The sequence below is a fragment of the Pezoporus wallicus genome, unplaced genomic scaffold, assembly GCF_028554395.1.
Source record: "Pezoporus wallicus isolate ANWC-B61680 ecotype Strahan unplaced genomic scaffold, APGP_CSIRO_Pwel_v1 contig_8542, whole genome shotgun sequence".
NCBI classification, from domain to species: Eukaryota; Metazoa; Chordata; class Aves; order Psittaciformes; family Psittacidae; genus Pezoporus; species Pezoporus wallicus.
The window spans coordinates 2,820,917-2,842,304 of record NW_026640148.1 but is presented as its reverse complement, the minus strand read 5'-3'; the positions used below and the strand labels follow the sequence as shown (position 1 = coordinate 2,842,304).

At 42.6% G+C, this 21,388-nt stretch overlaps 1 protein-coding gene across 3 annotated transcripts in view; it reads left to right on the top strand.

The window, feature by feature from the left end:
• The window catches only part of FGD5 (FYVE, RhoGEF and PH domain containing 5), a 90,517-nt gene that overhangs the window by 8,064 nt on the left and 61,065 nt on the right, over nucleotides 1-21,388 (top strand). For all 3 annotated transcript variants that reach the window (XM_057417492.1, XM_057417490.1, XM_057417493.1), the window contains exon 2: nucleotides 4,024-6,964. In XM_057417492.1, the coding sequence (XP_057273475.1) occupies nucleotides 4,024-6,964 (2,941 nt within the window). The remainder of the gene's footprint in view (nucleotides 1-4,023; nucleotides 6,965-21,388) is intronic.

Genomic DNA, 21,388 nt, shown 5'->3' with positions numbered 1-21,388 from the left:
TGGGAAAGGTGTAGGGACTCAGTTTTAGCTGATTTCATGCATTTTACTAAAAGAAAGTTAGTTTAGGATGTTCAGTTGAAATTGGTTGCAATATGGACAGTGGGACTGAGTGCACCCTCGGCAAGTTTGCCGATGACACCAAGCTGTGTGGTTCAGTTGATACACTGCAGGGAAGTGATGACATCCAGAGGGACCTCGACACGCTTGTGAAGTGGGCTGATGCTGACCTTACGAAGTTCAACCAAGCCAAGTGCAAGGTCCTACACCTGGGTCAGAGCAATCCCAGGCACAGCTACAGGTTGGGTGGAAAAGAGATTCAGAGCAGCCCTGGGGAGAAGGACTTGGGGGTGTTGGTCGATGAGAAAATGAACATGAGCCGGCTTCAGTGTGTGCTCACAGCCCAGAAAGCCAACCGTATCCTGGGCTGCATCAAAAGAAGCGTGACCAGCAGGTTGAAGGAGGTGATCCTGCCCCTCTACTCTGCTCTTGTGAGACCTCACCTGGAGTATTGTGTGCAGTTCTGGTGTCCTCAACATAAAAAGGACATGGAACTGTTGGAGCAAGTCCAGAGGAGGCCACGAGGATGATCAGGAGACTGGAGCACCTCCTGTATGAAGACAGGTTGAGGAAGTTAGGGCTGTTCAGCCTGGAGAAGAGAAGGCTGCGTGGAGACCTCACAGCAGCCTTCCAGTATCTGAAGGGGGCCTATAGGGATGCTGGGGAGGGACTTACCCTTTGCTAGGACAAGGGGTAACGGGTTCAAACTTAAACAGGGGAAGTTCAGGTTCGATATAAGGAGGAAATTCTTTCCTGTTAGGGTGCTGAGGCACTGGAATGGGTTGCCCAGGGAGGTTGTGAATGCTCCATCCCTGGTGGTGTTCAAGGCCAGGTTGCACAGAGCCTTGGGTGAGATGGTTTAGCGTGAGGTGTCCCTGCCCATGGCAGGGGGCTTGGAACTGGATGATCTTAAGGTCCTCTCCTAAATAGTCTATGGTTTTATGATTCTATAATAAGTGATGTAAAACTCCAAAAGGGAGATCTGGCTGGGGCCGGATTTACAAGATACTCAATACACTTCTATTCCCTCCCTGTTTTTAACTGGCAAGTTTTCAGCACTCTGCAGCCTTTGACTGCAGCAGACTTGCTGCTGGCTGCAACAGAAGCAATGGTACTTCAGTGACGGACAAATGTTTGGCACATAATGTTTCCAAAATAATCTGGAGGGGAAGTTTAGCTCCCCATTCTGTGACTGCAATAATGAGACATGCCCTGCAGCTCAAAGCAGCAGTGTATACTGTGAAGCAGCAGCATACACTACAGTACTGGAGACTGGTGAATATGCAGTTCTCTCTCCCTCCTTTTCCACAAGTTCTTGAAGCTGGACTAGATAAAAGCCAGATACAGAACAATTCTTAATCAGTACATGTGACTGATTAGAACAGACTTTTCACTCCTTCTGTGCTAAGATCACTTACTCAGTTTTAAACTAAATCTCTCTGATGTCTGATAATTCTAGAAAGACTGTTTTCTAACTACAACAGAATGCCAAACTGACAGCATTTTTCTGAGTGCAGAAAGAAATTTCAGCAAGGTTAAGCAGATCAGAAGAAATGGCCTCTTACATCTCCCAGGGTCTAACGAAACAAATGTGCCAGCATTAATTTAACGCAGATTACTCCAGTTGAAGATAACAGTAAGAAAAGTACCATGACAGCAAATATCGAACAATCAGAGAATCATTTTTAAGCAGTTTGCAGCCAGCATTACTTCATTTCAGTATGGTGCACAGCTGAATTTTAACTGTATTCACTTCCAGATGTCGAAAGTCTGCATTACAAAATACTCAAAATATAGCAGCACAGTAGCTACACTCCTGAACCTTATACTGTGATTTAGGATAGGTTTTTGCATAGGAACCATGTCCAAATGGTGTCTCTTGAGATGATGTTCTCCTATTTCATGTGTGTAGGGCATGAAGATTTTGCACAAAGAATTGTTCCTGTCTCTCTCATGGTGAAATAGTTTGTTCTGTGCTTTTTCTTACAATGGAGAGCTTCCCCTTTTCCACTAGAATGTGTTAATTAAAAATAGAAAAAGAATTAAAGATTTTTGATGGACTGACCATGTAGTTACCTATTGATGTCTAGGAAACCTTAGTAAGAGCAAAATGCTTCTCTTTACTTCTTACCATCTGTAACCATTTGGTGTGCTGGCTTCTTCACACCACATATTTCATCTCATCTAAAATCTCATGAGGGAAGATCCCTATTGTTGCCTATTTATGTGGCCTTTCAGCATTTCATTTAGTTATTTAAAGAATATTCATTTCAGGATGAAGACAGCTAGAAATGGCTGTGGCACGTAAACTGCACTGTGAGTAAAATGGCCATATATGACTTAATTCGTCTAGCTTCAATCTAGCTTATTGTCAGTCTGCTTGAATTCCCCTGCACGAGTGTCAGCACTTTCACTAGAAATAATCTGGAGACCCTGGTTGGCCTTGATTTACAAAATAATTCACTTTTTTAAACATGTACTGTCAGTGCAGATTGTACCTGCAAGGGATCCTAGCCTTTACGGGAGGTTAGAGGATATTTTCACTAAAGAAAGGATTGAAGAGGCTGTACAGTGAAAACTTAACCTAATAACTCCATATTTTGGGTTGAGGTATTTCATCCAGTGCATTACAACTGCATAACCAGTGTAAACTATTAGTCAAGCTTTTAGAAAATCATCTTAATACCTCAGGATTATGTTGGCTGACAAACAACATGTAACTCCGTATTGTTACCAGGGTAAAGGCAAATGGGAAGCCTGTGTGTCTGGGCACCATGTGTTCACTTCGGTTTGCCTGGGTTGAGTTAAACCTTGATCTGTTGGTAGAAACTAATTTTGTTCAATGCTGAATTCTGCAAACTATGTGTTGAAATTAAAATCATTGCTACAAAGTGCTTGTACTGTGTTACAGGAGCGGCTGCTATAGCTGAAAGACATTTCTTACATTGCGGTGAAACACTTCAGCATCACTGAATCAAAATGTTCATATTAATCTTAGGGCAAAGAGATTTCTGGGGCAGAATCAAGAAGACTCTGATGTCATTAGTACTTCTGAGTGCAGGGGTACTGGTCATCTGCGGGTACCTGTGTATGGTACCCTCTTGGCTCTGCAGCCTTACATCTTTCTTTTCCCACATGTGCTACGGCTGCATCTAGTTCAGAACAGTTCAGTTTTGACCTTAAGCCATGTTCCCTGGAACAGCTACACGTAGTGCCACATAGAAGCACAGAGTATGTGCTTCACTCTGTCAAGTCTCTCTTAAGTGCTGAACCTTTAATTGGTTGGACACCCTTGGCTTTAGAAGTTGCTGGTATAAGATAACATCTACTGCAGGGTATATTCTGCTGGCTTTAATAAGTGTGCTGGGCTCAGCAGTAGCAGTAATTTTTTCTCCTTAGTAGCTGGTGCAGTGCTGTGTTTTGACTTTTGGCCTGGGAACGGAGCTGATAACAATGATGTTTGAGTCTGACCAAGGACTTTGTGAGCCTCATGCTCTGCCAGGGAGGAGGGGAAGCCGGGAGGAAGCAGAGACAGGACACCTGACCCAAAGTGACCAAAGAGGTATTCCATACCACAGCACGTCATGCCCAGGATGTCACTGAGAGTTAGCCGGAAGGGCTGGTAGACTGCAGGGTTGGACGAGGTATCGGTCAGTGCTTGGTTGGGCTGGGGGGGGGAATTACTGCTGGTGCTGAGGTGTTGTATTCTCTTCCCTTGTTATTTCCCTTATCATTACTGGTGGTAGCAGCAGTGATTTGTGTTATGCCTTAGTTACTAAACTGTTCTTATCTCAGCCTATTGGAGTTGCATTCTTTTTAATTCTCCTCTCTGTCCCTCTGGGAACAGGGGGAGGGCAAGAAGGGGGGGAGGGGGGGAGTGAGTAGTGAATGAGTTGCCTGACTGGTTTTAAACCATGACAATAAGAAACCAAGATGACTGACATGGCTTTTCTCTCTTTTCTCCAGAAATCACAAAGCCACCACTAGCACCGAAACCAAAGATTATTGGTCATCTTTCTCCAGTAGCTGTCTCCAAATTTTCTCCTTCACTGCCAAGGGCTGATATTCTACATAGCCCAAACTCTATGTCGAGGGGTCCCAAACCACCTATCGCTCCCAAGCCAAAACTGTCAGCTGACACTGAGGGCAAATCAGGTGTTTATACCAACAATAACTTAAATAAATGCTCAAATGGGAAACTGGTATGTCTTGATGGAGAGCTGTATGAAGGAAACCAATGCAGTGCTGATTGCTCAGAATCTGAGGCAGAAAATGAATACATTGTAGTTCCTGAAGCTCAGCTGACCAGCAAAGACTGTGATGACTTAGAACATGAGCATGATCAGAACCTAGATTCCTCTGTGGAAAATGAAGTCTTGGGAACTCCAGAAGAGCTAGAGATGGAAGAGAATATCATTGCTAATGATGAGGATACCAGTGATCGAGAAGCCATGGAAGATGAACACCATAACTCTTCAGATATTGCTGAATCAATGGAACCACACTCTGAAGAGTCAACCAGAGACTGTGACCAGTCTGAAGCACTTTGTGAGGAGTCCTCAAATGCCCCTGATGGGGATAGTGATGCTTCCAAAAATGTAAATGAGGAGGAGGAGGACGTAGGTGATTATAGTGAAACCAAAAACAAGGAGGACACTTCTAACAACCTGGAACTGGTTAAGGACAACAGTGATTTTAAGACTGACACTGATAACACTATAAATAGGGATGAGGAACTAATGGGTGATATGCTTAAAGATACCACTGTAATGCCACTACCTGCAGACGAATCAATCCCAGGTTGTGAGAAGGCAGGACAGGAGGAGGAGGAACTGCTGGAGATTTTAGAAAAGGGAGATGGGTGTCTAGCACATGATGGTGACCACACTGCACATGCAAAGCTTGATTTAAACATAGAAGGGGACTTAGAAAATGATGGCTGTGCAAGCCCTGACATGCTGCCTGATAAGGCCAATGAAGAAATCACTCCTGGCATAGAACCATGTGAAGATGAACCCAGTGCTGAAAGTGGTTTAGGAGAGTCCATCCACCAAGCAGTAGCTGAAGAGGAAGAAGCAGACCCAAATGAGTCCAATAATACAAACACAGGAAATGACGGGGATGGCTGCCAGATCACTGAGAGGAGTGATGAGAAGACATCAGAGGTAGCCTGTGAAGCAAGCAACAACTCTGGGAGAGGAGAAGAGGAAACTGTGAATGCACAGAGTATGGATGATAGCTGTCAAAATGCTCCGTGTGAGAATGAATGTGATGAGGAAATACCCATGGGACATTCAGATGAGAATCTTCAAACAGAAGGGATCTCTCTGGATGAAGATGGTGGGATCTCTGAAAGTCTACCTACTAGTCCAGGGATGGAGCCTGAGCTGGAAAATGTGACTGTTGAAGAGCATGGTGAAAGTATGGTGGAAACCTCTAATTCAGATAAGCTGCAACTTGAAGACAATGAGGTAGAAGCAAACAGCCTCAGTCAAAGTGTCCCAAGTCCACCTCAACAGATCCCACTTGAGGAAGAGTTAGGAGTCTGTAAGCATGGCAAAATGAATGTCGAATGTGGGACCAGTCATGTCTTGCATGAAAATCTAGCAGTTCCTGAAGTGGTGATTGTGCCTGAAGAATGTGAGGAAAAAGAAACTAACAGCGATTCCCTAGATGACCCTTACGTGCTTCCTACAGAAAATGAAATTGCTTATGATGGGCAGACTGATTTAGGAGCTGATCACAATAAACAGGATGAATTGGGCATGGATGGTGAAAACAACTTGCTGCCCATTGATCGTAAAAGTATTGTCACCAGGACACGGTCGCTCTCTGGGAAAATGCCAGGCTACGTCCCAGAAACAGTGCCAGAAGAAACTGGACCTGAAACTGGTTTGCCATCTTCCCACAATGGCCCTGGTACAGATTTAAGCAATAGCTTTTTTACAGTGGAAGGAAAACCAATGGAAGCCAACAGGGCATTACGAACGAAGTCAAGACGTTTCATTTTATATCCTCGATCTTACTCTGTTGAGGGGAGAGAGATACCTGTCTCTGTTTACAGAGAAAGTGATGGCTGTGTACTGGACGATGGTAGAATAAAAAGGACAGAAGACAATTTGTCGTTGCCTTGTGTCAATGGCTCCTCTGGTAGTTTTTCCCAGAGAAATCATCCTTCATCATGTGGCCTATCTACTCCATCCTCAGTTGTGGATATACCACCTCCTTTTGAACTTGCCTACATCACCAAAAAGCCAATCACTAAAAGTTCCCCTTCACTTTTGATAGAGAATGATTCACCTGATAAGTATTCCAAGAAAAAGAAGTCTTCCTTTAAGAGGTTCCTCACTCTAAAATTCAAGAAAAAAGCTGAAAGTAAAGTCCATGTAGATGTTAATGTTTCCTCTTCAAGGTCCTCATCAGAGTCCAGCTATCATGGGCCTCCAAGGCTGATGGAGCTGGACAGGAGAAGCCTAAGTAACTCACCTCAACTAAAATCACATGTGGGCAAACTCCGTGCATCTGAGTCTCCCTCAGCTGTGCTTTTCTATAAGGACAGTAAAAGAAAAGGAACACCCAAGTCCTTCAGCAGGAGTGTGTCAAGAGTGGAATCTTTCGAGGACCGGACCAGACCTCCTTTCATGCCACTCCCATTAACAAAGCCCAGGTCCATTTCTTTTCCCAATGCTGACACATCTGACTATGAGAACATTCCTGCTATGAGCTCTGATTATGAAAACATACAAATTCCTCCTCGAAGATCCACCAGAGCAGGAACTTTTACTGAATTTTTTGAAGATCCCAGCAGGGCAATATCTGCTGCTAATGAGAATGATGGCTATGTGGATATGAGCAGCTTCACTGGCTTTGAGAACAAGCAGCAAATCACAGACCAGGAAACAGAAAGGTACTGTAATAAGCTATTATGTAAGACCTGTTAGCCTTGGCCAGACGGGCAAGGCCTCCCCTGCTATGTATCATAGGCAGATCCTCCACGTTGCTTGGCCTATACCCCTCTCAGGAAATGCTTAAGAGAAAGATTGGAAGAATACAAGATGAGCCTTTGTGAGTGGGGAAAAAAAACAAAAAACAAAACCCAAGCAAAAAAAAAGCATTTAAAAATACTTGGTTTATCCAATGGGTCTAATTTCTGTGGCTTGGGTGGGTGGGGGCAGCTTGCTTTGTTCTTCAGTAGGAAAGGTTTCTGACTTCTCGACTGAAGGAAAAGAGAGCCAATTTCCTGGAAGGGGTCCTGTTTCATTTTTTCATTCCAGTCAAGTTCTCAAAGCAGCAATATACACATAATTTATCTTTCCACATGCATCAGGGAAGTACAGACCAGAAAATCCCAAATCATGAGCTAATCAGACTAGACAATTAATTTTAGAAGTTGCTTTAAAGCTTATGATTATTGCCCTCTGACAGAGATGCTGATTTATAGATGAGTTAAATTGCAAACAAAAAATGTTCTTTTCATAGTTATATAGGAGGAGTGCACTCAAGACCTTTGAGTTTGAATCTGTGGTCAGATTATAGCATACAATCAGTGGAGTGCAGAGATGTAAATAAGAGTGTTTGCCATTAAGTTCATGTTAAACAGGTAATGAGAAAACAAGGTGCAAAGCCAGTAAATGAAAAGGAATGTCTTTAATGCAGTTGCGTTGTTAAATGTGTGAAAAAGATAAACATCTTAGAAGCAAGGGGTTCATGTCCATTTTCATCTATCATTCTTCTAAAGATTTAATACTTCTTTGTTTCTTTATTTGTTTCTTGTTTGTTTCTTTGCAACATTTATTTTTTCTGATCTTCTCCTCGTCATTGTGAATGTAACAAACAACGGGCATTTCACACGTCCCTCTTTTGATATTTCAGACTTGAGGAGTAAAAGAACTTTAACAGCTCTGAATAAATCTTGCAAAGGATTTCTAAGCAAGAATGATGTACAGTGCTTTGTATTTCTGAGAGAGACAAGAACTGGCAGGGGTGGGGGAGGCAAGTATGGCATGGGGAACAAGGTTGCATCACTGCACAAGCCGTGGACCCAAATGTGCCCAAAGCTGAGGAGTCTGGGATGCAGGCCTATGGTCCAGCTGTGGACATGTTGGCCGCCCACAGTGTTGGGAGCCCTAGTTCCAACACTGGGAAGTGGGGGAGCACAGTGGAGCTCCACAGCACACACATCTGCAGGGTAGTGCTGGGCAGAAGCTGTGCTAGCAGGGCCAGACAGCCTGTTCCTCACTCTGCTTTCAGCAGTTAGCACTCTGTGCAGCAGGCTGATGCTTGCGTGTGGAAAAGCTGGCCAGTCCTTTGTGTTCATGAAAAGCCGCCCATCTTAGGTAGTTCTTGAAGAACCAAGTTAAAAATACTAAAACTACGTCAATTGCTGTGACTTGGGCCCATTTATGAACTTCCTGTGGAAGCCTGTTGTTTCAAAGGGAGAGCCAATCCAAACTGGTTCAGGAAGTCTCAAGGTCAAGGCATGAACATATTTTTTCAGTCTGCTGCTTGTTGTGCATGCAGTTTTTGCTGTTTGGGGAGAAATGAAGGCTAGGCTCCTGACCAGCCCCGTTATCAAAATAACCAGGGTGGAGGGAAAGAGCATCAGGCAGACAGCAATGCATACATTGCTGCTGAGATAGCTATTATTTGCTTTATTTGTCAGGATATTTTGGACAAAGACGAAGCTTTGATGAAATTAAGTGGGTAATACACATCCAATAGCACAATATACTTGGAGAAACAGCATCTGGTTTGATCATAAAGCAAAGCAAATCCTACAACGACAAATACATGAACCTATTTATGCAAGCATATGTGATGTATGGACATGAATGTTTTATTTCCTACTAAAGCAGTTCTGCCTAAAATATCTCACAATAGATTTAAGCTCTATAATATGAATACCTATAAAACACAGCCCTACCACAACCACACAGGGATTAAAATTACTTTGAACTCCTGCCTGCTCATATCCCGAGGCATACTTCAACCATTTGAGATTACAAATGTGCTGGATTAAACCCTTGCAATATGTGAGACTTGAGCCCATGAACTTCTCTTTGGAGCATTCACCTGCAGAGCACTGGTATTTAGTGTCTGCTGATCCCTTATGGAACTGCTACATTTTTGATGAATGGCCAAGTGCAACTCTTTCATTCCATTTCAGAGAACAGAATGTGAGAGTGCTAGAAAAAATTATAATAATCCAGGAACCTCCAATATCCTGTTTGACTGGGGAAGAGCAAGGCAGGAGGGGGTTTTACAGAGATTGACAGGTGAGAAGATTCACTGTTTAATTTTCTTGCTTAAAAGTAAAGCCCATGTGGAGTAGATTCAAAGCAATAATTTCTAATTAGAAGCAATCAAGTTTATAGAAAAAGTACAATAATGACAGTGTTCTAGAAATGTATCTTAACTTAGAATTACCATTGCAAGAATAGAACTGGGAATATTGCCCCCTGAAGTGCAGTTATTGAAGTGCAGTTATCCCCAACATTTAGCTATGTGGTATCAATAATTAAACTCTGATTCAGGTGTATGACAGTATAGATCATCATTAGCCTTCTGTACAGTATAGAAATAGTGGGACATATGTGGAATTGAACAAAATTCCCCTGTTCTTTCTCCAGTCCAGATAGCCTGAATCAGACTCAATTTTCATTTGCTTTTTGAAAGTCACTTTCTAGCCCCTTTCCTCTGAAGAGCTGAGCTATAAAGTGCAGACAAGCCAATTGTTCTGCCTGAAAGCAAGAGACAGGTGTGCCCCACCTCTGGGACAGCACACTGTACCTTATGGCATTGCCTTGTCCCTGGCAGCTGTAAGTCAGAGCAATTTCACCAAAGTTACTGGCTAAACTTCCATCACATGAAAGCCAGAACTGAAGTATTCTGTCACGTCTTAAAGAATGGCTTAATTAACCCAGCTTGACCTTCAGAGCATCAGCCAAGCACATGGCAGTCTGATAAACATCAAGGGTATGGGAGACACCTCAAACACTCATTCTGTAGTCTACCATAGTACCACTTCCAGTGCTTTTAAGAGAGATGGAGAGAGTCTTTTGTCAAAGTTTTGGTACAGTGAGGAGGATGGCACAGGCTGGGTGTTTTCAGAATTTCATTACCTCGTTTTGCTTTCTACTTAGAATCCATAATATGGATTTACCAGTTTTGCCAAGTCTCAGTCATTCTTTCTGCCTGCCATAGATCATAGCCTCAGTATGCTTTCCTCATTGCCAAAATATCCTGGAGTATTTTGGAATCTTGTGGTTCACATATTCAGTCCGTCATTCAAAAAAATGTAGCTATAATTGCAGTTCATAAAACAACTCCGTTCTCCTGTTAGAAAAGAAACCAGAATTGTTTTAAAAGGGTGGTCTGCTTTACTCAAATTCACACACTTAAACTCATTCCAGGAGCATGAGAGAGCTGGGAAGGTTTCTGTAAAGGATATTAGAAGAGTTTCAGAAGTCTCTGCATGACTAGTTAGAGATGCCTTTCATTCAAATATTAATTAGACAATCAACAGAGACTTTAAAGGATTTTTCAGAAGATGGTTGGGATTAGACTCTGGCCCTGCAGATCTCTATTGCTTGTAAGCAAAAAGCACTTTTTCTTCTTTTATATATAATAAATGTTATTACCATTCTTTTCCTTTAAAGGCTTTTACTCTTTAATAAGAGGGTAAGTAGGAAAAACCTTCTTCCCCTCTAGTGATAACTCACCTCATGTGCTTTAGTCACAGATAGGTGTGTTTGTAAAAGTGTGTGTAAGAAAAGAAGTGAGAAAGAAAAAGGGCAGATAGCCTGCATGCTAGAGAATTAACTGCAGAGCTCATGCCATCCAGTGTCTATGCCTGAACTATGTAGCACTCAAAAGCCCTTAAAACCAAAACACAGTCTGTTTGGAAGGTTACTGTCATTAAAGCATGAACATAGAGATGCTAATTCCCTGCTATGCTGAAGTCCTCAGTAGATGTTGGCTTTATTAGCAGCTGGACTCCATTCTGACAGCTACTTTTCTGATCAAATTACAGTGCAGAGAAGGAGGAGTGTGTACATGTGGGCATCTTCATGTCCTGAGGGCTTGTAAGGCTGGGTAGATTTCTTTGTCTTCTCTGTTTACATTATATGAGCCAGTAACGCATTTCAGTGGGGTTACACAAGAGGAGAGAGTCCGCTGTGTATTGCAGATTTGCCCTGCATGATGGTTAGACATGATATTGGTGTGATTTAAGCATTCCCAGCACCACACACAAAAAAAAGCATGTACTGCAGACAGGGTGATGAGACTGCAGATCAGCAAGATGCAGCCTGTTTAAAATGGTCAGGTCTCTTACTGTCACTGAGTGTTCTACGCATGCCTTTCTCCTCTCCCACCCCCACCCTGAGCCTTACTGAGAAGATTTATTGAATTAGAGGTTGCACATTACAATTCTGCCGCCTTTCCAGAATCCACCGCTCAACAATACAGGGGCTATCTCTAGATTAGATTTGCAACAAACCCAGCAGAATGCTATTGCATTTTAAACGAAAATCTAATCTAGGAGTTTATGGTTTGTTGTGCCACCCAGCAAAGTTATTTATAATGTACAGCACATTTTTAATTATCCTACAAGAGTTCTTCTTTGACAGGACCCAAGGGGGTTAATGTAAAAACTGTCTTAAAGATTTGCTGGTCAGTGCCATACAACAATTAATTTTATCTTGAGCAACCAATTAGAGTTAATGGATGGAAGAATATATTTAAGAAGCAATCTGTTTTGCCAAGACCCCTTTAAAAAGAACCCTTTCACTTGAGTAATTGGCTGGATTAATTAGATGCTATCCTTAAAAGGCCTGGAGCAAACAGACCTTTCATCAGTGAACACCTTTTCGTGCTCTGGCTCATGCTGCATCAGCTTTAACAATATCACAGGAACGTCCTCAGACTTCTCCAAGGAAATACCAGTAGGTACTAAAGTACTGAGACAAGTGATAGTTGCTTGGATTCAGCTGTCTCAAATTAAATACCTCTTCAGTCTGTTGGAAGTTTGTCCTTGTGTCTTGAATACATTCAGTAAGTTTGGGCCAAAAACTTGGGTATTAACCCACTACATCTCCCTGTTGGGCCCTCTGGGCAGATGGACCTATACAAGGACAGCTAGTTTGGTGTTTCTGATGAAAGCTTCTCAGGAAGACTGGCTGACCCCCTTACATTCCAGGTATCAGACTGCATTCTTAGTTCTGAGAGTTGGCTACAAGAGCTCAGAAGAGTCTCTTCCTTAGCACACATACCTTCAGAAGAACTGGACTGCATACAGTACAACGTATCTTTTGAAGTCAGGTCTTCTGGATAAGGACAATATGTGAGCTAAAACTGAGCACCTCAAAATCTTTCCTTTAAACTTTCTGCCTTCACGCTGTCAGGCTTAATAAAATCTGGACAATGGCAGTGAAGAAAGAATGCATCACAGTGAACACACTCAGGGTAACAGCAACATATAGCAAGGTGACAAAAATGTAAAAACATGTTTTAAACTGTGCTAGACAAACAATTTATCTTGCCAATTTAACTTTGACTGCACTTCTAGGGGAAAACACTGCTTCAGTGCCTGCAAGAGATTAAGAAACGTGTGTGTAACTGAAAAGCCTAGGGACAGGGGGGGGGGGGGGGAGAAAGGGAATTCTGTAGTTCCCAGCATTTATTCTGATTGTTTCATTTGTGGGGGTGGGGGAGTGGGGTATGGGGAAAGATAGAGATACTGAAGTAAATTCAGAACTAAACCATAGTTTTGAATTGCAGAATTAAGTTCATTTTGATTTCCCAGGGCAGCAGGATCAGAATTCATTAATAGATCAATCCCAAGCCAGTGTCGCAAATCAACACAATTTTTAATCATTCCAAGCCTGATTTTTCAGTTAAAAAAGCCTCAGCCAAGCAAAACTGTAGCCAGCTCGAATTAGAATCTGGGAACTGAAACGGACATTTCAGGAGGCAGAGGAGAGCCACGCAGAGGAAAGTGTTTCCACTCAGCCTCATGTACCAGCAGTTCAGCTGTTTCTCTCTCTGGACATATTCTGGTTAACCACTGGGTGAGCCTCTGAAATGCAAGAAAATTCAGTTCACTTGATGTTTCCCCAAAATGCCAGGGAAAAAAAGTCCAGCTAGAAGGTCATGGTTAGTTTAGAATTCCAGGAGCTCCGTTTGTTTTCTTGGTAAGGCTGCAGGATAGTTGACTCTCAAATCCAGTAAGTGCTTTTAGGTCCAAAGGGAGTCCATGCTGGAAGGGCAACTTTTCAGTAATATTAAGAGGTTTCTTAGTAGTGTCAGTTCCTTTTCTATGTCTCCATATCTCTCCGAAAACACAGAAAGGGCTGCCAAACCTCCCTGCCCTTCTGATAGGGAGGTATTTATGCACACCCAGGTTGCAGGAGCTCAGGAACTTTAAAACCCAAGAGGCTGGGCACTGCTTTGTTCAGGACTGGTCTCTGTGAGGGGAGAGAAGCATTTCAAACACAGTTTCCCTTACACTACCCGAGGTCACTGAATCTTTCAGCACCAGCACTAAGAACTACTATTACAATGATGCAAGAAAAAACATTTTTCAGTGTTTTGCTACCCCATGACAAAATGGCAGGATGAGCCTATGCTGGCCTGAGAGCAAAAAACAGCTCAGTTCTCGGCATGTGTTTTGAAGGATCTGTCTAAAACCCCTCAAACTTTTCATAGTAGCAGAATTATTTTGGGGATCTTAGCTTAAGGCTAAGACATATTTACCATAAACTGCCACAGCTTCAGAAAGTCTGTAGGAGAGATTTAGGCCAGGACTGACCATCAATGAAATAGCCCTCAATAGTGAAGGACATTTTGGTCAATAACAATAAAGGTTGTATAATCTGTACAAATTCCTTTGTGCCTCTGGCTGCAAAATAGTTGGAGTAATGCTGATGGCAGTAAGAGAGGAGTTTCTTCAGTCTCACTCAAGTAAAAAAAATACTTTCTCCTCGTTTCTGGGTTGTTGTTTGTTGTTATCGGTTGGTTGGTTGTTTTTTTTTAACAGAGAATATTACTATTGTCATCTGGACAGCTTTCCTTCTGATCCTAGCTGTACTGCATTTTACCCCTGGTTTGTTCCCAGACCTGACTGCACGGCATTGAAAAAGCAGGTGATCCTGCTATACAGGGAAATGACAACTACCCTTCCATTTTAAGAGTCCTGCAGGGCAGCATGGTGTTCATTATGTTGAACTTACTGTATTTTCCATGGAAAATATGGAACAACGAACTGGCAATAAAATGAAAATAGACCATAAAGACTCTGGTTCCAAGTTTGAGTAAATAGATTACACCACCAAAAATAAATAAATAAAGAATAATCAGGAACATACCCCTGATCTCTGATCTATGATATGTGCCATTTCATCAGACAGCTTCTTTCTGTGAAATGTATCATCTCTTTCTAATTGGATTTGTTGTCCTGAAAACAGGGTCCATCGCCCAGTGTGCAACAACCAATTCACATGCAGAGCTGAAGCATTTGCTTACCCTGAGTTTGAGCAAAAAAGGGGTGTGAGGTGGTATCCCGCAGAGCTGGCACCCCCCCCCCATGCAAAATTCACAGATTTAGACAATTCAGTTCAGGTTAGTAACTCCTCATAACCCTGTCACCACTTAAAGATCTGTCAGTTAATTTACATAAGATCACATCACTACTATCTTTACTATGCATGCACAGGGAAGGGATACTTTGACCTGAAGGCATGATTTTTAGTATTATAACGAGGATAGTTGATCTGAAGGACACCCTAATCATGTTGTGCTGACATGTCGAAGTTGTATCGTGATGGTGTCCATGTGTTTCCAGGATGTATCAGTCTTCAAGGATAGTTTTTCCCGATTAGAGATTTGTTAGCCCTGTTTCTTAATCTGCCTATACAAGGCCAAAGCCTTCTCCACAGCTATCAACTCTTCATTAGGCAGTGTTGTTCCCAGGTCATCCTGACCTCTTTGGAGGCCCCTGTATTTGTTCAGGCTTTTCCATAGTAATACAAATGCTAGGCTTTTAACTATATATCTACATAAGTCCCAATTTTCTAACTATATGCCTACAACAGATTCAGAGGTCATAGTCAGAAGAGTATTGGTAAACATGGCATAATCAGAAAAGTCACTATGTAAGTGGAAACTGGATGAGAAAACGATACTGTGCCAGATGCTCATTTGGGGTATGTTGGCATGCTCTGTGGATTTGTACCTTTGAGGATCTGAGCAGCTGTTTATGATTTGACTGCCCTGGTAATTCAGTCTAGCACCCAAAACCGAGTGAGAGCAAACATTTTCCAAAAGGGAAAAATTCATAAAGAGTTCTATGTGAACAATAATCTGTTCTGAGAGAGTTTAACGGAAACCCCTGTATGCTGTAGCCTAAGATACAGAAAACCCAGTCTCTGCTTCTCTGAGGTCTGTTTTTTGTCCCAGATAATTTTTTTCATTTAAGTGATAAGTGAACGCATTGTTTAGGGCAGGGAACAGTGTACCTGCTGCAAAACATCTTGCTATGCCATACCATATAGGGCCAGACAAGGTCTTTTCAGAGTGATTAGAATTACCTCTTAACCTTTTACAACCTTTTTTGCCAGTGGCTTCAACACCACAGCTTGTAAAGTAACGCCTATCTGCAAAAGGGTTTTTGTGCGCATCAGTGATTTCCCCATGTCAGTCATGTAGCCAACCCACTGGGAGTGTGTACATCACTCAGGTTACCATATCCAGATCAAAATAGATAGTAATTTTTTACCTTCCCACATTGCTTTAGCCTCTTTGATGGACTTGGCTGTTTTGAGGTAAATGTAGAATGCAGATCTCAGAACTTGAATTTGAAAGGAACAGGCTGATAGGTTTACAATATTTCATCCTGAAAATGTCAAATATCACTTTGGGGCCCCACCCAAATCAGAATTCTTTGGTTTAAAATTAGCACCTGGACCTCATCCCGTAAATCAACTCACTGTGGCTTTTTCCCCCCATAAAGTTTACTTTGGGATCCACTGATAGTTCAGAACCTTAAAATCATTCATCAAACCTCTGAAAGCCCGACCGAATCTAACCAGATTATTGTTCTGATGTATTGTAAGTTGAAACCAGTCCTGTACACACGTATGTCATCCTGCACAGTAGCTATTTGTTTGTTGCTCTTCTGCAGAGTTGGTAGGCTGGGATGCAGTTTGACACCTTATCAGGATACACTGTTCCTATACCTCTCCCTTAACTCCCTTCTAACCCCAGCATGATTCTCAGCCTGAGACACATGTCAAATGAAGAGTTTATGACAAGTTACTGTGAGGCTAATTGTCTGATTGCAGGATGTAAATATGTAAAGCACTGTGTGAGATCTCTTTGCCAGCTGCTGCTGAAGGTACTCATGCTGCATACTTGGACACGTTTATACTGCTGGATCTGAAAGACTGATGTTACTGCATTGAAAGGGACACCTTAAAGCCATAGAAGTGTCATTTCCACTTTGGAAATGGCCATTACAAGTCATGGGTGTCTACTGCTCTAATACCACTTTTGAAATTCCATGTTCTGCCTTTATTTCCCCATGTGCATGACCAACTGTTTGGTCGAAATTGAAATCAATAATACTATGACAATGCTTAGAGATAATTCTCTTATCTGGACTCATTATCATGCAAAGTGTTTGTAACTTCATTTCTAAGCACGGCATTACTTGCAAGAAATTCATAGGTTGTCAGAGTATCCCAGCAGATTCAGACTTTGTCAGGTATTGGTGGTGTGTTCCTGCTTCTTCTCCTAATTTAAGACTAAAATATGCCTCTTTAGAAGAAAGGAAAGAAAAGAAAAACTGAAAACTGGCATTACCTGCTTTGGAAGTACCATTTTCTCTGTTATCTAAAGTTGTGTCTTTCCTGACACAACTCTGAACAGCTTAGAAAAAAGTCCAAGAATGTTTCCCACCACAAAGCCAAGCCCTCTGTCTTCCACCAGTTCTTCTGTCTTTTGGAACTGGGTGCCAAGAATTCAGATTTCCATTAATAAGTAGATCACTAAAAAATCTGGCTGCAGCAAATGATTATTAATTCAAGTTCAGTTTTGTGTTTGCATTACACTGACACCATTTCCAAGCTGGCATTTTCCTTTAAGTTTTCACTTCTATTACCAATCAAGAATTATGTTAAGCTGGATCTTCCAAAAGGATTATAAGGAGTTGGATCCATTTGCTACTGTAAGCATCACATTTGCCTAACTGACACCTAATCACATCTCAGTCCAGGCTAGATTCCAGAATCAGTAGTGTAGTCCCAGCTGTACCATATGTGCAAAAGTACAGAGTGGATGCTATATTGTACAAATATAAAGACACTAAGGAACAGGACTTGCCAAAATATTCTAGTTCTGTGGTTCTTAGCGTAGTCAATAACCTCCTTGTGCAGCCATGAAACACATCTAGACCCAGGTTTTTACCTATTTAAAACTTTATTATGGTTGTAGGAAAGCAGAAGCATTCTGCCAACACTAGGTATCACCAGAAGAGCCCACACTGCACCAGAAACATGCCTTTGTTCTGCCTAGCTCCATTTGCAAAACTCCTGCAAGTGCTTTGTGCAGACCACAGTGTCCAAAGCCCTCAGTCTTACCTGCTTTTTAAACATGACCTTGCTCTGGGATTAACCATTTCTGTTACAGAAATGACAGCCAAAGCACAAAGTTGTTAAGAAACATGCTGAAGATAATGATAAAGAATTTGCAGTAGGGCAGGAGCTTCAGCTTTGCATCCCAGATCGTGGTCTCCCCACAAAGGTGTACTTCTCACACTGAGAGGACTAGCTGAAGATCACTTCTTACAGGAGAGATCTTCTCCTTATTAATGCAGTCCTATGTCCTGGCTCATTCTGTCACTGATTTATGAGAGGAATAAGTCTTTCAGGGGGGTCAGAGTGAAATCAGAGGGTCTTATTCTGCTCAAAGATCATAAGTATAAATATCAAGTGACTCCACTAAAGTCAGGGTAAATTCCTCCCAGTTTTTCACCACCATATCCAAACTCAGACTGTCACTAAGATATTTTATAGAGGAGAATAGGGCAAAAGTGCTGGGTGGTTTCACTGTCAGAGGCCATTTGTGTTGTGAGTAGGGGTTGCTCAGCAAATCACTTGAAACCCATCCTGATAATTGGTAGATATTTTCTTTGCTATCTTCTGTCCCTTGACAGATGTGCAATATGGCAAGTTCCAACATGATGGAGATGTATGGCCTGCATGGTCTGGGAAGGAAGAAGAGTTTCACAGCACAAAACAGAGACTTTTGTCAGTGCCAAGCACTTGGGTCTTTTTTGCCCTTCTCAGTTCAGGTTTCCAAGCATTGGAAGGATTCAGCATAGCAAAAGTTTGGCAGAGATGGGGACCAGTAGTATACTGGAGAACAACAGGGCTGTGATTTAGCAAGGGAAAGAAGAAAAACAGAAGCATAAGAAGAGCTGTACTCATTGCTTAAGGAAAACCTCTGCTGGTGCTTTTGGATAGCAACGTCCTAGGTGCCTGTGAAGCTAATGATTTAATGAAAGTAAAAGCTCTGTGGTGGCTGACATGCGATATAAATAATGTGCTCAAAGGAGTCTATAAAGGGCAGAGCTACCTTTAATAACCTATTATGTATTATCAGCTGCCCCATTGTACCTTCTGGCATGGTGGGGCACTGGGTGCGGTCCAGCCAAGCGTCAGCCCTTGCTAGTTCATTGCCAGGTCATCTCTGGGGAGGAAGTGTTCCTTGTTTACAGGAAATGCAGGACAAGGGCTGGAGCACCAGGCTGAGCACAAGCTGAGGCTGCCACAGGTCATGGAGAGGGGTGTCACTTGTCCAAGGCCTGAGTCTACTGTGTTGTGTTTTCTGGCATGTCCAGCTTTTAGTGTTGCTTTGTTTTTCCTAGTGGTTCTAAGCCACAGGGCTGGGGAGGGGAATCCTGCATCCGGAGTACATGTGGCTGAGCCTGAAACATGGACTGGCTGCACAGGTTTGTGCAGGAGCCTCAAGCCAGAGCAGCCTATCCATCTCGGCACACCTGGGACATGGCTGGTAAAAATTCACTGTCAGGCTTTCTCTTATCCCTCCTCTGCTTATCCTGATCCAGGCTGGGCCAGAAGACATTCCCTGAAAGGGAGCCCAAACCCTTGCCTGGTCCTCCCTGCCTGCCCTTCCAGAGCAAGACCTGCCCCAGCTCCATTGCTCTGTGAGCACCTCCAGGAGCATTGGTTGAAGGTGGGAGAGTTTTGTCTCTAAAGCTGTTGAGAACTGAGCACAAGCCTTCTGCACCCGACCAAAACTCCCCGTACCCTCTACTATATCCTGCACCACACCAGTGCAAGAAAGAGCAAAATTCAGATTGAAACGTTTGTGGTATGAGGAAGAACTTTCTGGCCTTGGCAGCCCAACAGCTTTGCCTTGAAGTGTGAAACGTGATTATCCCTGTGTTACTTTGCCTTGTCAGGCTATGTATGTTACTAGCAGACATCACGCCTTTCATGCCTTTTTCAGACTTCAGCTGTGATATTCCTCTTGATGATCTGCTGTAGGAGGGAACTGGCTGGCTAAACACATGCTGCACTAACAGGCATTTCCTTTATCGGCTTTAAATGCATTTGGACTTTAATTTCCTTTAGTAATGAGCCTTTCTTTTGCAGAAAGACTAAAAAAAAAACCACCCTGATTTACAAATAGATGCAAGAAATAAATAATCAGTTTTAATAAAACCAGGTCGTTCAGCACCCCCCTGCCTCTCCCAGTTACCATCATTGCACTGAGTTCATGTGATTTTAATTTTTTGCAATAAAAATGTCACTGTCTGAGAAAGACAGAACTTGAACACTCTGCTGGCCATGTGACTTGAAAGAAAGCCAGGGATGGGGATATTGCATGTAGAAAAAAGATGCATTCAATCCATTTGGTTCAATAATAGAGGGGTTTTTGGAGGGCTGTGTGTGTTTTTTTCTCCTTCCCCTCTGGATGGAGGGGATTTTATGTACGTGGGCTTTGCATAACCCAGCCGTGTTCAGGTTAGATTCTGGTCTCCCCTTTGCACTCAGTACCCTATATCCACTTACGAGCTAAGATACCCATGACACAGGGATTGGAATGGGCACAGGCCGGGGTCTGTGGACAGGAAAGTTGTAACAGCAATTTACTAGTCCTCTGTAAAATAAGCATATCCAATTCTGTGTTGATCTCATCATCACTCAGATGGCTTCAGGGAGGTTGTACTTGTCGAGGACAAACCCCACAGAGAAAGAAAAACTACTGGAACCTTCCTATGTAGTTCCTACAAACCTTTGTTGCTGACTCAGGTCAAATAATTGCCAAGACAATCACCAGTACAGACAGAAAATTATTTAGGGTTAAAACTGACATTTGTTTCAGAGCTTTGGTGGATCTAGACCTAACTGAACTCAACCCCACTGCCTCTGTCTAGCAAAGAACCGAAAGAATTGTCTTTCAGCAATCTAGATCTGTGGTTCCACTAATGAACGGATGAAACATCCTAAGGAAAAAGCCTTTATATCCCCACAGAAGGCAGTGCAGAAGTGCCAAGAAACCCAGAGAGTTCACTTACTTCCTTTTGCCACTGTGTGAAAGCAGTGAATATGCTGAGCCATGTGTTGATAATTACTGGTAACACCAGCTTTTAATAGTAGTTGTTCCACTGTAGGAATGGGACCAAGGATGTGGTTTCTAGCCTCTTCTACTGCTTTCTTCATCTTGTGGTGACAGTTTGGATCAAATACTGCTTTGATCTTTACTTGCAGGCACTTTTGAAACCATAAGAAATTTCCAGAAATTAAATCAGGGGGCTCTTTGGCCCTTCAAGTATGTGGTGGTAGTTAAGTTGCATTATCTCTATCCTGGGGTCAGCAGTAGCAGTCATTTTTCTCCTTCTTAGTACCTCATGCAGTGCTGTGTTTTTGACTTTCTGCCTGCAGAACAGTGTTGATAACACCAGTGTTTTTAGTTGTTGCTAAGTAATGTTTACTCTGATCGAGGACTTTGTGAGTCTCATGCTCTGCCAGGGAGCAGGGGAAGCCAGAAGGAAGCAGAGACAGGACACCTGACCCAAACTAACCAAAAGGGTATTCCATACCACAGCACGTCATGCCCAGTATATAAACTGGGGGCAGTTACCCGGAAGGGCGAGATCACTGCTTGGGTCGGGCTGGGTATCAGTCGGCGGGTGGTGAGTGGTTGTATTCTCTCCCCTTGTCATTTCCCTTATCATTATTATTATTGGTGGTAGCAGTAGTGGTTTGTGTTATACCTTAGTTACTGGACTGTTCTTATCTCAACC